Here is a 14,528-nt window from a genome sequence, read left to right as displayed (position 1 = left end):
TTTATTTAAGAATAAGATTACGAATATAGGAAATCTGATCAGGACAGTTAAGTTGAAGTTTGTATAAGAATATCATCTGTAATAATATTTAAAATTACCCAACATATTATGATGCGGTTTTTTTAATAGACAGATTGATTCAAGGGAAAGGGTTATATGTATAATACATGCACAATATAGTACAGAAACACTGATAATTTTAGAGGTTTCTAAGGTGATGTCGTAAATAAACACATTTTTTGTGCTTACATTGCAAGCGCTGCCTGAACCCTACGAGATAGATCAAAATAATGTACGACAGTATTGTACACCTTAAAAAGGTCTTCAAAAAAGTCCAGAATAGTATGTGTGTATCTCTTAGGGATAACCCACAATAACCATTTTTTATTATTTACTTTCTACGATAAATAATGGCTTATTTTCGAAGGGATTTTAAGAAATACAGCATTAATCTTTATCCAATGAAGTATGTACCTTAAATACATTGTGCATTTAATATAGATCAATATGGCCCTCCAGCAGGGAATTGAAATGAATATTTTCAAAGTTATTACATTTTTAAAACGCAGGGAAATAGCGGTTTTTATTGTATAATCACTGAAAAACTGTGAACGTTGTGAGTCATTCTATAATATATTTAGTATCAGCATTGCACTCGTGCGAAGCCAGGGTGGGTCGCTAGTAAATATATAATAATGATAACATCCGTGGTCGATTAGTGTGTACACCGGTTTTCATGGGTACGCCACTCTGAGGTCCCGAAACGCCACTCTGAGGGTTCGATTCCCGGCCGAGTCGATGTACAAAAAGTTCATTAGTTTTCTATGTTGTCTTGGGTCTGGGTGTTTGTGGTACCGTTGTTACTTCTGTTTTTCCATAACACAGGTGCTTTAGCTACTTACATTGGGATCAAAGTAATGTATGTGATGTTACCCAATATTTATTTATTTATTTATATATAATAATGAGAGATGAATATTAAAATTAATAATATATTATGTTAAAATGAATTCAATATTCCATAGTCAATGATAACAATAATTTAATATAGAACAAATAATTACACGAGCAGGTTAACTGGACTTTTATTAAATTTATCAGATAATATCTACAGTAAATCCATACCCAAAATATGAATTAACCACAAATTGTTACTCAAATTTATATTCTGATTTCAATGAACGATAGAAATGAAATAATTGGCCTTTAATTCAGGTTTAGTTGAAAAATGGATAATGAGCATTCAATGAAAGTGGTTTTAAAATGATTATATATTTGTATAAATATATTATTTTGGGTGTCACTATGGCAACGAATAGTTGCCATAGTGGTTGTCGTATAAGATGGCACCCTGAGTTAGACCTTGATCCCGGTGGGCCCTAAACAATAAGAACCAGTATATCGTTATAATAGAATAATATCGAATGTGAAAACACAGCTTTGATTATTTTTTTAAGTAATAACTTCTTATGAGAGGTTAACCCGCTTCGTTACGTAACGCGTTACGGCACCAGTCTGTCTGGCTTCCCTTTCTCTTAAATATACCGCAGCGATTAATTTATCACTTCTGTCGTTTGTATTAATGTAAGTAATAACAGACACATTAAATACATTAACTTTTGAGAATAATTAAATGACAATTTATTATTAAAAAAACCTGTATGAATTGAGAAAATAACAAAAAAATAAGTTTGGTAAATTTGTCGAATCACGGTTCCACCTCGAAAATGCTCGAAATTTTGTTCTATCGTTCTTTACCAGTAGTATGTAGTATCCTAAGTAAAATTAAGGAGGCGGATGGCTGTGTACCCCTTGTGAAGCAATCTCGAGATGAAGCCGTGATTAGACAAATCTACCATATTTAAATAATATTACATAAAACAGTACACAGTACACACAGAAAACAGAAAGAGACGGAGAATAAGAGAGGGAAAGGTCGCCTACGTGACGATTTCTGCCAGTTCACTCTACTGTAAGCCTTGTTAAAGAATTTGTTTCCTATACTCACCATATACATCTATTCTGGCTGTATGTCTCGTGCTGGAATCGCCTTCGAACGCTACACACGAATATAAACCCCCGTCTTCTACTCTTGTCCGTGATATGTTTAAGTGAGATATAACACCTACACCAGTTGAAGACATCATTTGACCAAGAATATGTCTGAAATTTAAATAATTATATTTTAAAATGCTTAAAGGATTTAAAAAAAATCCATATACTTATGCTTTACATAACACATTCATATATATAGACACACACATAAATAAAACACTATTAATTGTATACATTTTAAATAACTAAAAGGGCAATTCTCTTAAATGCAAGCAAAGGGCAGTGTAACTACAGGCACAAGGGACATAACATCTTAGTTTCCAAGGTTGGTGGCGCATTTAAATGGTTAATATTTCTTACAACGCCATTATCTATGGGCGGTCGTGACCACTCAACATCAGGTGGCCCATTTGTCCGTCCGCCAACATTAATTGTTAAAAAAAAACACTTAATTGTATACAACTTTAAATAACTATGAAGGCAATTTTCTTAAATATAATTCAATTGGTTAATCGAAGCAAAAGTTTATTGGAAGTTAATTTACTTTGAAATATATTTTTTTTTTATAAAAATTCAATTAAAACCTGGAATCCGTATTCGAAGATATCACGACACCGTCTCTCTCCCAAATGAATCGAGGTGGCCTATCTGAAGTTGCAGTACACTGTAGGCTTACCTATGAAAGGTAGAATAACATTTATTAATTAAAAACTTTCCTCGTTAGTGGATATATACGCGAGCTTAACTATGATTAACTAGCGAATATCATAAATTATAAAACTTCAAACCAAACATGCGGTTTATTACGATGTACGCAGAAACAGGTTCGTGGATGAAAAATTAATGGGGAGACTGTGGTACACTTTTTTTCTAACGTATTTAGGCTTATTTTAAAAATAGAATACATAATTATTCTATGATGTTCATGATATATAATTATCTCTTTTAATAAGTGAAAAGTCCGCCTTTTGAACATTATCATAATTCTACGTATTTTAATTCGTGTGAAATTACTGTATAATTTTGTATTGATAAAATTGAAGGAAATTCTTCAATTTAGTCAAATATTTTCTTCATGTAAATGAATTAATTATGCAAATAGTTCTTTTTTCAACTATAACTATAAAAAGGTAAAATTTGTTTGTTTGTTTGTAAGGGGTAAACTCAGGAACAAAAAACTCACTGGTAAATCACCTAAGTAAACCGGGGCGGGTTGTTTGGGTGCAATTTATTAATATACATAGATAGATTAATAAACTTGTAAAAATATCTTGCCCTAATACACAAACCAATTAAAAATACAGATTATAAAGTAAGAAATATTATCTTTCTTAAAAATATAGATCTTAACTTACATCTTCACCAGGGGAGATTATCTTTTCGTTAAAATGTTGGGTTATCAAAATGTTTCCTGATCCGATATCTCTTTTATATCTCAGTACTGAAATAAATAAAAAATAATTATTTTAGAGACAGAACATCAATTTAATTCCGAACCGGTGGTAGCTTCGCTTAATATAAATTGTTAAGTGACGATTCAAAAGTGCTTGTAAAAGCTACTTGAATACAGTATATTTTGATTTTGATATTTTTTTATTACACAATACAAGATTATATTAGAGATAAAAAAGCGTGGATTTAGTATTTATTGATTTCTAGGTAGAAATATATAAAAATTTAATTTTACTTTACTGAGAACCGTAGCTAATTTGGTGGAAAAGAGTACTAAGTTTTTGCCGGTTCTCGGTAGAATCTAATTTCCGTAGTTTTAAATTTAATTAAACACTGTAACGCGTCGATTAAACACTTAAACATTGCTTATATGAGCCTATTTGAATAAACAATATCTTGATTTGTTTTTGATTTTTATTATTATCATTAAATGATAATGATTGTAATTTATTGAACAGCAATTGATATGTTCGTTCAGCTCTGGTTATTGCATTTCATAACCACGATGCCAAAGTTACTGTATTTTTTCTATATTGAGCGACAAGTGTATGTCAATTATTGAGTCTTATCATCAATGTAGGATTCATTCAGACGTATTCTAACGTGAAACTTACCAAAACTAACAGATTGAAAAGATCCCTCATCGTTTTTTCTCTTGTTTTTCTTGTGATCCATCGATCTGGAAGTATAAAAATATACTCTATAATCATTTCGTTTTTTATATGCAATAAAATAAATCACAGATAAAAAATATTTTCAAAACGATCATGATTATAATAAATTAATATAACGATCGATTAAACTAAACTAGTTCGGAGTTGTGGTTACATCATATCAATATATTTAGTTACTAAATAGTTTTCGCAGCACTTAACGACGAAATTATGTGATCGAAATCAGAACTAGAACATGACCTCGTAAAACATCGCTTAAAAATAAAACCGAACCCGGCGCTTAACGTAATATCGCTTTTAGTGTAAAATATATCATAACTACTGTATTATATTCGTTACAAATAAATGCTGAATTCAAAAATGTATCTTGCAATCAACGTCCTGTTTAAACGACTTTATTTACTCAGTGGTAGATCTTTAAGCAAGCATAACTTGGTACGTACCGCCCATACAAAGTGTAACTACAGGCGTCCCAAGGTTGGTGGTACATTGGAGTTGAAAGAGATGGGTACTGGGTAATATTTCTTAGATACTAATCTTTGTAAGGAGTGTGAAGTGTGAGAGGAGGCACAGGAGGCACTCTATTTTCTTAGTCGCGTAATCTTAGTTCGCTGCCACGGTATGGACACAGTAAGTATATTGTCTATCTAGATTTACATTATAGAATAACATATCATATACATAAGTTATATTTGATTAATAAAAAAACATTTTTAACTTTGGCGATTCATAAATTCAAATTATTTGTAAAAATATATATTAATAAAAAAGCATATTATCCAATAAAAGATTATACTTGTTAATTTCCAAGCAGGATATTTTATACACATATATAATTGTTTTTTATATTAGAATAGAGGTAGAATCCACGTTCCGAACTGGTGGTAGCTTCACTTAATATAGTTTGTAAAATGACGATTCAAAAGTGCTTGCAAAAATCTACTTGATTAAAGTATATTTTGATTTTGAAATAAGAATAATAATAATAAATTCTTATCAGCCAGTATATATGTAGCGATTGATCTTACTGCTGCTATTAATTTGTTTTCGTGGCTTGCAATAAAGAGCTACGAAATAGCAAACTACGGGATAAGCGTTCCGAAATATAATAACCGCTTATTATTTTCAAAACACGAAAGCGCGAAGCGCGAATCACGAAGCTACGTTATGTTTATCGTAGCCACACAGTTGTTTTCGTAGCGTTGATGCATGAGCTACGACAGATTTATTCATAGTACATTCTCATTTAATGTTACAACGAAATTTAAGGATCTACGTTCATATTAATATTAACAAGGATTTTTAAACAGTGTGAACTCGTATTAGATAATATAGACAAAAATATTTTTGAAGTTTCACTTATATAATACTGGATGTCCATTGGTCGCTATTAGGTCACCGGCTGTCATCGACCAGTTACAAAGTAGATTAAAGTAAAATTAGTTATTTTTACTTTGTTTCAAAAGACGGAAGTAATATAATGCACTGGATTGTATTGTCTCGAGCATCAAAAGAGTACTCAACAAATATTTAAGTTATTTTGTGTGGAATTGGATAGAATATATAAATATCAAAGCAAACTAAAAAAAATAAATGTTTGTTTCAATCCTATATTTATATATTTCAATAGGATTTAATATTGTGCTTGACATAAAAGCATACAATGTAAAATATCATAGAACTCGCCGTCCAAATAAATCGACTATCGCCGTTTTATTATGTGACACCATTGAAATGCTTAATAAAGTCTACATTTTAATTTTGAACACATAAATTCGATCATTTTACCGATCTATACAAGCGATATAGGTACCCATATCAAAGCCACAACGCCGTTGCCCCTGCGTATGCCGTAAATTCAAATTGAACATACATTAATGCATAACCACGAACGACCACTGTCTGGTAATTTCATTAATCTCAGTTTAATTTATGCAGAGTTAACCGGTAACTACGGCTCTGTTTACTCTAGTGTAATTAGATTGGAGATGTTATCTGAGTTTTGTGATGTGTTTACTCGTCCTATCGGACAATTATAATATCCCAAATTATAATATACCAAATTAAATTATGATATTATATCGTCTTGCAACTAAGTTCAACTTAATTCTGTTATTTTTTTATATGATTCACCTCTGGACGGACAAATTGGTCACATGGTGGTAAGTGGTCACCACTGCCTATAGATATTGGCGCTGTAAGAAATATTAATCATTACTTACATCGCCAGTGAACTATATACAATAGGAACTGGTTGATAGTTATAGAACATGAAGACTAGAGTATTACTGTTTGATGGAAGAATTTTTTTTTTATGATATGGGTAGGCGGACGAGCAAATAGGTCACCTGATGGTAAGCGGTCACTACCGCCCATAGACAATGGCGCTGTAAGAAATATTAACCATTCATTATATCACTAATGCGCCACCAACATCGGGAACTAAGATATTATGTCCCTTGTGCCTGTTACACTGGCGCACTCACCCCTTAAACCTAAACACAACAATACTGAGTACTGCTGTTTGGAGGTAGAATATCTGATGAGTGGGTGGTACCTACCCAGACGAGCTTACACAAAGCCCTATAACCAAGTAAAAGTATATCTGATTGAGTAGATGGTATTTATCAAGACGGGCCTTCACAAAGTCCGACAAACACGTAAACTTTTAATTAAGGATCGATTATGCAACTTTACTTGTGACTAACTTCACAGTATTACAGATATTATAACCGCGCTGTGACTAATCTTTTTACAAGAGTTAAATGTTTATCATAAAATTAAGTCTTAAATATATCAATAAACGGTTTTAGAATTTCGAAATATCGTTTGTTCGTTCGTAAAATGCGTATCGAGGTTTTGTGCAAACTCATCTGGGTTAATATCACCTACTAGTACTAGTATAAAGAGTTTTATTCCGGTTTGAAGCGTGAGAGAGCCAGTGTACAAACTACATGGGAAATCGCATCTTTGTTTCCAAGGTTGGTCCTGGTAGCTTGGTGGCTTGGCGATGTAAGGTTAATATTATTATGTATGTTTATATATCAGAGTAACATTTAAGCCGAAATTGTACTCACAAGATTTTTTTTTCTATATAATAGTAATTAATAGTTTAATTAGTATGTAGTGTTTGCTTTTAAATGATTTTACATAATCTATGGATGTATTTTTTTTTACATTAGCAGCCTGTTAATTTCCCATTGCTGGGCTAAGGCCTACTCTGTCTTTGATGAGAAGGTTTGGAGCCTATTCCACCACGTTGCTCCAATGCGGGTTGGTGGAATACACATGTGGCAGAATTTCGACATATGCACGTTTCCTCACGATGTTTTCCTTCACCGCCGAGCACGAGATGAATTATAAACACAAATTAAGCACATGAAAATTCGGTGGTGCCTGCCTGGGCTTGAACCCGAAATCATCGGTTAAGTTGCACGCGTTCTAAACACTGGGCCATCCCGGCTCGAGATGGATGTATATAATTGTATATTTATGTAAGAATGATAAATGTAAAAATCGCTAAAACCTATTGAATAAATAAATAAATAAATATTTAAAATCGCAAAAAGTGTGGAAGTTTTCGATGATGATTATTTTTGGTTCCGTCATATATTAATAATACTTATTATAACCTTATTGAATTGATATATAGAAAATCAAGACTTAAATAACATTTTATTGGACAAAAAACATATATCCTAATTAACGGAACAATTCATTCGACTCCAAAATTGCTCAGTATACGCGTCTTAGAATTCTACTGAATTCAACTGACCTATGTATAGTTTAGGAACTAACTCGGCATCTCCTTGCAGCCTTTTCTAAGAATGTTCAACGTATAACCTTAATGAGTAGTAATTATGTCCTAACTAACAGGTAAAACCTCTACCTTTTTTGAGCAATTAAATAAAAATTGAACATGACGTCATATATAATATTGTAACGAAAAATAAAATTTATGATAAGTGAGCGTATTAAATCAACAGATCTTTTTATTACAGATAGGTAACACAACACAAACCACAATATATTTACGGAATTGAAAATATCTTGATGCCGTTTCATTGTAACATGTAATTTTAAATATAAATATGTCTATCAAGTCATTAAGATAAAATTATTTACCTAAGAAATATTAACATTAAGACTTTAATTCTAAATAAATAAAAATTTTAAATAGTTACTGAATGTTGGCAGGAGTGATCCTCTGGGCAAATATGAAGCCCTTATGTCACCAGTAGAGACAATAAAGTTATTTATTATACTTTTAATGAAGGACATTTCACTGTTCATCTAAGGTCCAAGTATTGCAACTGCAATGTATTATTAGTCTCATTTAATTTTCACAATTTATTAATCCTTATCACAAGGAATACCATTGATTTTAAACTTCAGCAGATACGTATTGATTTTTACACTTTAAAAGTCTAACCAGTAGTTTAGAACATATGACGAGATGGATGTTGATGGATATTTATGACTGATGAAATAATAGCAGGAAAACAAATTCTTAGTCTATCCCTGTGAAGTCCAGACCCTGAGGTGGTAAATAATGCTAAATATATTGAACAAATATCGATAAAACTTAAGCGAAAAGAAACGATGGATTTGAAGAAAGTTTTACTATATAATGTTTCACCCCTTTACAACTACGATGTATTACGACATATGTGAATTTCGAGATCCTGTAACATTTTATTATAGCCTGATTTTTAATCTTACATCAGAAGCAACGTAGCAGTCCATCCAAGATGCTCGTCCAATTAGCAACGGGACCAATTGTCAGACGTAGCGAAAAAATTAACTAAATATACGTAACCTACAATAACGTGCTGCATACTAGCAACGTCCTTCAACATCGCACGGTTGAAATTAAAATAAATGAAAATATGTTTATCCGTGTCAAAAGAAAACAGTTACAGGTTCTAAGTTGTATAACGTAAAAATAGTAACAAGAAAAACAAAAGGCTACGCATAATTAAGAAGGAAGACAACTGTTACACGACATAAAGGTTTATAAAAGGCGGGATATATTATATACTAGCTGCACCCGCTACTTCGTGCGCGTTTGAATTTAACAAAATAGTTATTGTTCAAACTTATTAATTATGTATTAGGCAGCTTTTATGATATTCAGTCGTTGGTGACGAAGTACTGGGCAGTATTTGGACATTGCAGGGTGACTTTATTATTATTTTATATATAATTCTAAAATAAAAGCCTAAGTTACTCATTATTACATCAGCTATCTGCCAGTGAAAGTACCGTCAAAATCGGTCCAGCCGTTCCAGAGATTAGCTGGAATAAACAGACAGACAGACAAAAATTGTAAATAATGTTATTTTGGTACCATACATGCATTAAGTAAAAATCGGTTATTTCAGTATAACAAACAGACACTCCTATTTTGTTATATGTATATGTATAGAAGATGTTTTTATCTAACATAACGTGTCTCAAATGTTGGAAATAAGTAGCAACTGTTTCTTGCCGGTTCCACTCAGTAGAATCTACATTCCGAAATGTTGGTATAATCCTTACGTTTAAAACTCTGTAAAATGATGATTCCTACCTACTTGAATAAAGTATATTTTAATTTTGATTTTAAAAGTGGCCTTCGTCCTACTCCAATTAAAATTTGTATCGTCATTTATAATTGTAATATTTGGAATGAGATGATAAAAAAAATCAAAAAAACATAAATACAAATACTTGAAAAGACACCAAAGGCACGATTGATACGTCTGGGTTTGATATTCCATTTCCATTAATGCTAGACATAAAAAATGTCTAGCATTAACCGTTTTAAGTCAATAACAAAAAAGAACAATACTCTTTTTATATATAAAGGACCGTTAGAGGGGGCCTCATAGCGATCCTGGCTGTCGTTATCCATAGTGGGCGTTGTAACGGCAGGAATTCAAAAAAATAAAAATGGCACACTCGTATATTCCAAAGTCTTATTATTTGATTGTTCCACAATTTTACACAAAAGGGACACACAATTAAACTGGATTATGAGCCAATAGGTTAGCTGTCAACCCAATGACGGCCGCCATTCCTCCCGGCGAAACACATTACTCTATTCGGGGTTACCCGCTCATATTTTTTTAATACCACCGATAACATAATCGACCAAAACTAAAACAATATTGAAAAATCGAATTTTGATTAACAGTAAATCGTAATGTAATAATTTCACAGTTTTTATCATTAAAACTAATCCAAAATCAGCGCTCCGTCGTATATAGTTTTACAAAGTGTGCTGTCACCATTTCTTATGATTTAGATTTGTAATGTAACATGTTCACTGGTGTAACAGAGGGAAACCTCTCTAAAAATTGCCAAATACAGGATTTAAAATACTATCAAGGGATGATCATTTAATAAGACCACTTATTCATATTTACAACAATTTTGCAATAACTGATTTATTTAAAATTGTAAATTTGTTACAAAATTAGTTTGTGGCTTGACTCATTTCTGCACAAGACAATCCAATTATAAATTACAAATATGGCACATTAAAGTCACTATTGTTTTCTTACGATTGAATTCGTAATTGTCGATTAATATTTACTCGGTGGTAGAGCTTTGTACAAGGCCGCCTGGTACCACCCACTCATCAGATATTTCAACAGCAATATTCAGTAATGTTTTGTTCCGGTTCGAAGATTGAGTGAGCCAGTGTAACGCACGCACAAGCGGTATAACATTTTATTGGCATGGCATTGGCATTGACATTGGCAATCTAAGAAATAGCCATATTTAAACGTATATTGTACTCACTTACCACCAGCCCATTTCCTCGTCCCCCTCCAATATGATAAAATAAAATTGAAAAAGTATATCTACATGAGTTCTACCCACTGAATCATGTCGACTGATAAAAGTTTATTGTTTGCCTTTTACACGATTAAAATATTTCATATATGACGTTTTTGCAACCGACAGACGATATCAGTTATCCGATATAGTCAATTATTCAGATCTAGCAACAGCTTGAAGTATAGTTCCATTTTGGCTGTTGTCCAAATTTAATTTGAAAATTCAGTCTAACTCAAGTCCTACAAATTTACATACGACAACATCTATTCAATGCAGAACATAATTATATTACGAGTAATGTTAAATATTTTGTTTCAATATTATCTTTATTATGATACGTAAATTAAAAATTGTTCTTCGTCGCAGCACCTCCTACCGTGTCTAAACTAAAGGACCGAAAAAACAAAATAGATTCAGCAATTTAGGAAAAGTTCAGTGACATACACACACCCAGAAGATTTACATATTTTGGTTGAAGATTTTATCACCCAAAAGGTCGTAAGTAAATACTTATGGCAAAAATTTTTTTTTTTTTTTGAAAGTTATGACCAAGGGTCTAAAATTGAAAATGCATCTACTGACCATATGCGTCATATCAAGTCTGTTTTTAATGTTTGTAATGTTTTTATATTTTTGTTCTCGTTTTTTTATCTATTGATAAACGAGTTCATTCATAATAAGCATAATTTAAATTATTATTATTGTGGAAATGCCAGTTATAAAATATGAAAATAGCTTACCTTGTGATTTTTGGTTTGTGCATAATTTGATGAAAATCTCTAATACCTGAAACAATAATTCGAAACAATTAATTTATATCATAACTCGTTAAAATTTGATTTTACTCTTTAGCAACATTACGCGCTCACACGTGCAAAGCGGTTTGCACAGTTTAACGCGTATATGTACAAGTTTGCGTGGAAGATGCAAAAATAACAATTGACGCTGCTGCTGTTTTACTTCGTCTTCTTAGTGGAGAAAAACCTTAAGCTTTGTACTAAGTAGGCAACATAGTGTTAAGTCTTTTTGCTGCTTGCTTGACTGAGCTAACCGGTCTACAAACATAACAGCTGGGGCATTGCCGATTTTGTCTTGACGTTCTAAGAAAAATTTTAAGAAAAGTTAATGTTTCATATTTTATAGTTTGGACTAAAACAAGAAAAAACAAAAGGCAATCAGAAATTTATTTTAACTGGCTGTCGCCCGCGGCTTCATCGTGTTTTAGGGTTTGGTTGTCAGGGGTTAGGTAAAAAAATCAGCCTATGTCTGTCCTTGAAGTTCAAGCTTGCTTCTTACCAAATTACATCAAATTTGGTTTAGAGCAACAGATAGACCAAGTTACTTTCGCATTTAGAATATTAGGATTCGTATCAAAATTTTCTAGACAGACCAATTTACTTTCGCAATTAAATTTTCAGGGTTGTCTCGATAGGTGCTCCCTTATTACAATTTCTAATCTAGACAACATCAATATTAATGTAATTCGTGTTGACAGTGGAAAGTCTCAGTGGAATTACAGCTACAAGGGATATACTAGTGATATCCTTAATTCAGAGTTTAGCAATATATTGTCAGCTTACAGATATTAATATTTCTAAAAAAGTCAATGTCTGACAAAGGTGACCTGACATTATTAAAATCTGGTGAATTATTTTATATGTAGGTACTCATTTATTTTCTTGAATTAAATTAAATTTAAATTTGTCACATTTTGTATTTATATAAGCGAAATACCACTGATTGACTCCTCATGAGATCTTTAAAACTATATGTTCGATTGACTTGAAATTTTGCAGACGAAATAGACGTTCACTTCGAAGGATTTTTTGGAAAATTTAACTTTAAATTTGTATGCAATTCATCCATACGAGTTGGGACCTAAAAACAAGATCTAATATATTGTTACTATATGACAAAATCTCTATTGTTTTTAGTCTCAGCAACTGAGAAATCATATTCTCGCCTTATAATATAAATGAATGTTTAACATAATATTACGAGACTCGGTAGCAATTAATTTTATTTACTTCAATAATTAACATACCTTTGAAATTTAATTGGAATAAAAGAGTAGATACTATTTTTTGACGATCCTTCTCAGAAGAATTTACATTCGAAGCCTGGTTTAATATAAATTTTATTTAATTTTCAAAATTATTCAAACGTGCTTGAGTAAAGTGTTACACTAACAGCCAGTAAATTTCCAACTGTTGCGCTAAAGCCTCCTTTTCGTTCGAGGAGAAGGTTTGGAGCATTTTCCACCGTGCTGCTTCAATGCGTGTTGGTTCAATGCACATGTGGCAGAATTTCGTTGAATTAGAAACGTCATGCAGGTTTCCTCACGAAGTTTTCCTTCACCGCCGAGCAAGAGATAAATTATAAGCACAAATTAATTTTAATTTTATCCTAACATATTAAGTACAGGCAACCAATATTATAGAACTAAGATTTATAAAATGTTACTTTACAGTGGAAAACTCGTGTAGATAACCGAAGGTCACGGAATTTAATCTGGGTAAGTAATATTTAAGTCTTCGTTCCATTCACGCACAGCGTTAAAAGAATACATTGTGAGGAGCTTGTATGTATTGAATGAAATTCTGATACATGTACACCTACTAATCCTCGCTACATACGAACCCAATTATTTCTGTAAAATAAATAAAACAAGCGCGAGTCGGACTCACGCACGAAGGGTTCTTTACAATTATCTATAAAAACGGCAAAAAATCATGTCTCTTGTATAGGAGCCCCTTTAAATATTTAATTTAATCTGTTTTTACTATTTGTTGTTATAGCGGCAACAGAAATACATCATTTGTGAAAATTTCAACTGTCTAGCTATCACGATAAGGCACAGCCTGGTGACAGACGGGCAGGTGGAGTCTTAGTAATAGGGTCCTGTTTTACCTTTAGGGTACGGAACCTTAAATATAAGATCTTTGTCCAGCGGTACATTCAGACTGTTTCACCTTGTGTAATCAAAACGTGGTATGATTTCAGTAAACATATAACTAGAAGTACATGACAGCACGTCATCCATCAATCATCAAAGATTAAGGTGTTATAATATTAATAATTTAATTAGTATCTATTATATATAATCTGTTTAATTCATCTTCATTATGGTATTCTATATTAGATCACAGATTGCTTTTAGGATAGAAAATAATGCATGTTCAATTTAGTGCTTTAATGTGTGTCAGATGTGAGGGTGTTTGATGATGAAGTCGCCATGACTGACTTCGGGTACTGCGGCCAAACTCAAGGGAGACCATGGCTCGTCAACTTCGCAGGGTACATAGTGCACAAGAGTGTGCACAAATACTCTGTATCACTCTCATAATCCGATGGAAGTCCATCCGACACGACCACAGAATTCAGGCGAAGGACCAACGGATTTACGTGCTTTCAGAGGAACGTGAGTGTACTGTTGAGTGAGACTGTTTTTGAGAATCTTTCAATAGAGAAACCCAATAAATCGTTATCGACCTGACCTGGAGTTTGAACCCAGAACCT

The 14,528-nt window shown here is 32.3% G+C and overlaps 2 protein-coding genes across 2 annotated transcripts in view; one reads left to right on the top strand and one right to left on the bottom strand.

The window, feature by feature from the left end:
* The window catches only part of LOC135193965 (serine protease inhibitor 77Ba-like), a 404,929-nt gene that overhangs the window by 85,365 nt on the left and 305,036 nt on the right, over positions 1-14,528 (top strand). The window lies entirely within an intron of this gene.
* LOC113404173 (cell adhesion molecule Dscam2-like) overlaps positions 1-14,528 on the bottom strand; it is a 399,093-nt gene that overhangs the window by 304,065 nt on the left and 80,500 nt on the right. Inside the window, exons 4-8 of the mRNA XM_064218600.1 lie at positions 11,750-11,795; positions 4,122-4,186; positions 3,411-3,496; positions 2,640-2,731; positions 2,009-2,163 (exon numbers count right to left, since the gene is read on the bottom strand). Coding sequence (XP_064074670.1) covers positions 2,009-2,163; positions 2,640-2,731; positions 3,411-3,496; positions 4,122-4,186; positions 11,750-11,795 — 444 coding nt within the window. The remainder of the gene's footprint in view (positions 1-2,008; positions 2,164-2,639; positions 2,732-3,410; positions 3,497-4,121; positions 4,187-11,749; positions 11,796-14,528) is intronic.

Source organism: Vanessa tameamea, chromosome 23, assembly GCF_037043105.1.
Source record: "Vanessa tameamea isolate UH-Manoa-2023 chromosome 23, ilVanTame1 primary haplotype, whole genome shotgun sequence".
In the NCBI taxonomy this organism is placed as follows: domain Eukaryota; kingdom Metazoa; phylum Arthropoda; class Insecta; order Lepidoptera; family Nymphalidae; genus Vanessa; species Vanessa tameamea.
This window is presented reverse-complemented; position numbering and strand designations above follow the sequence as displayed.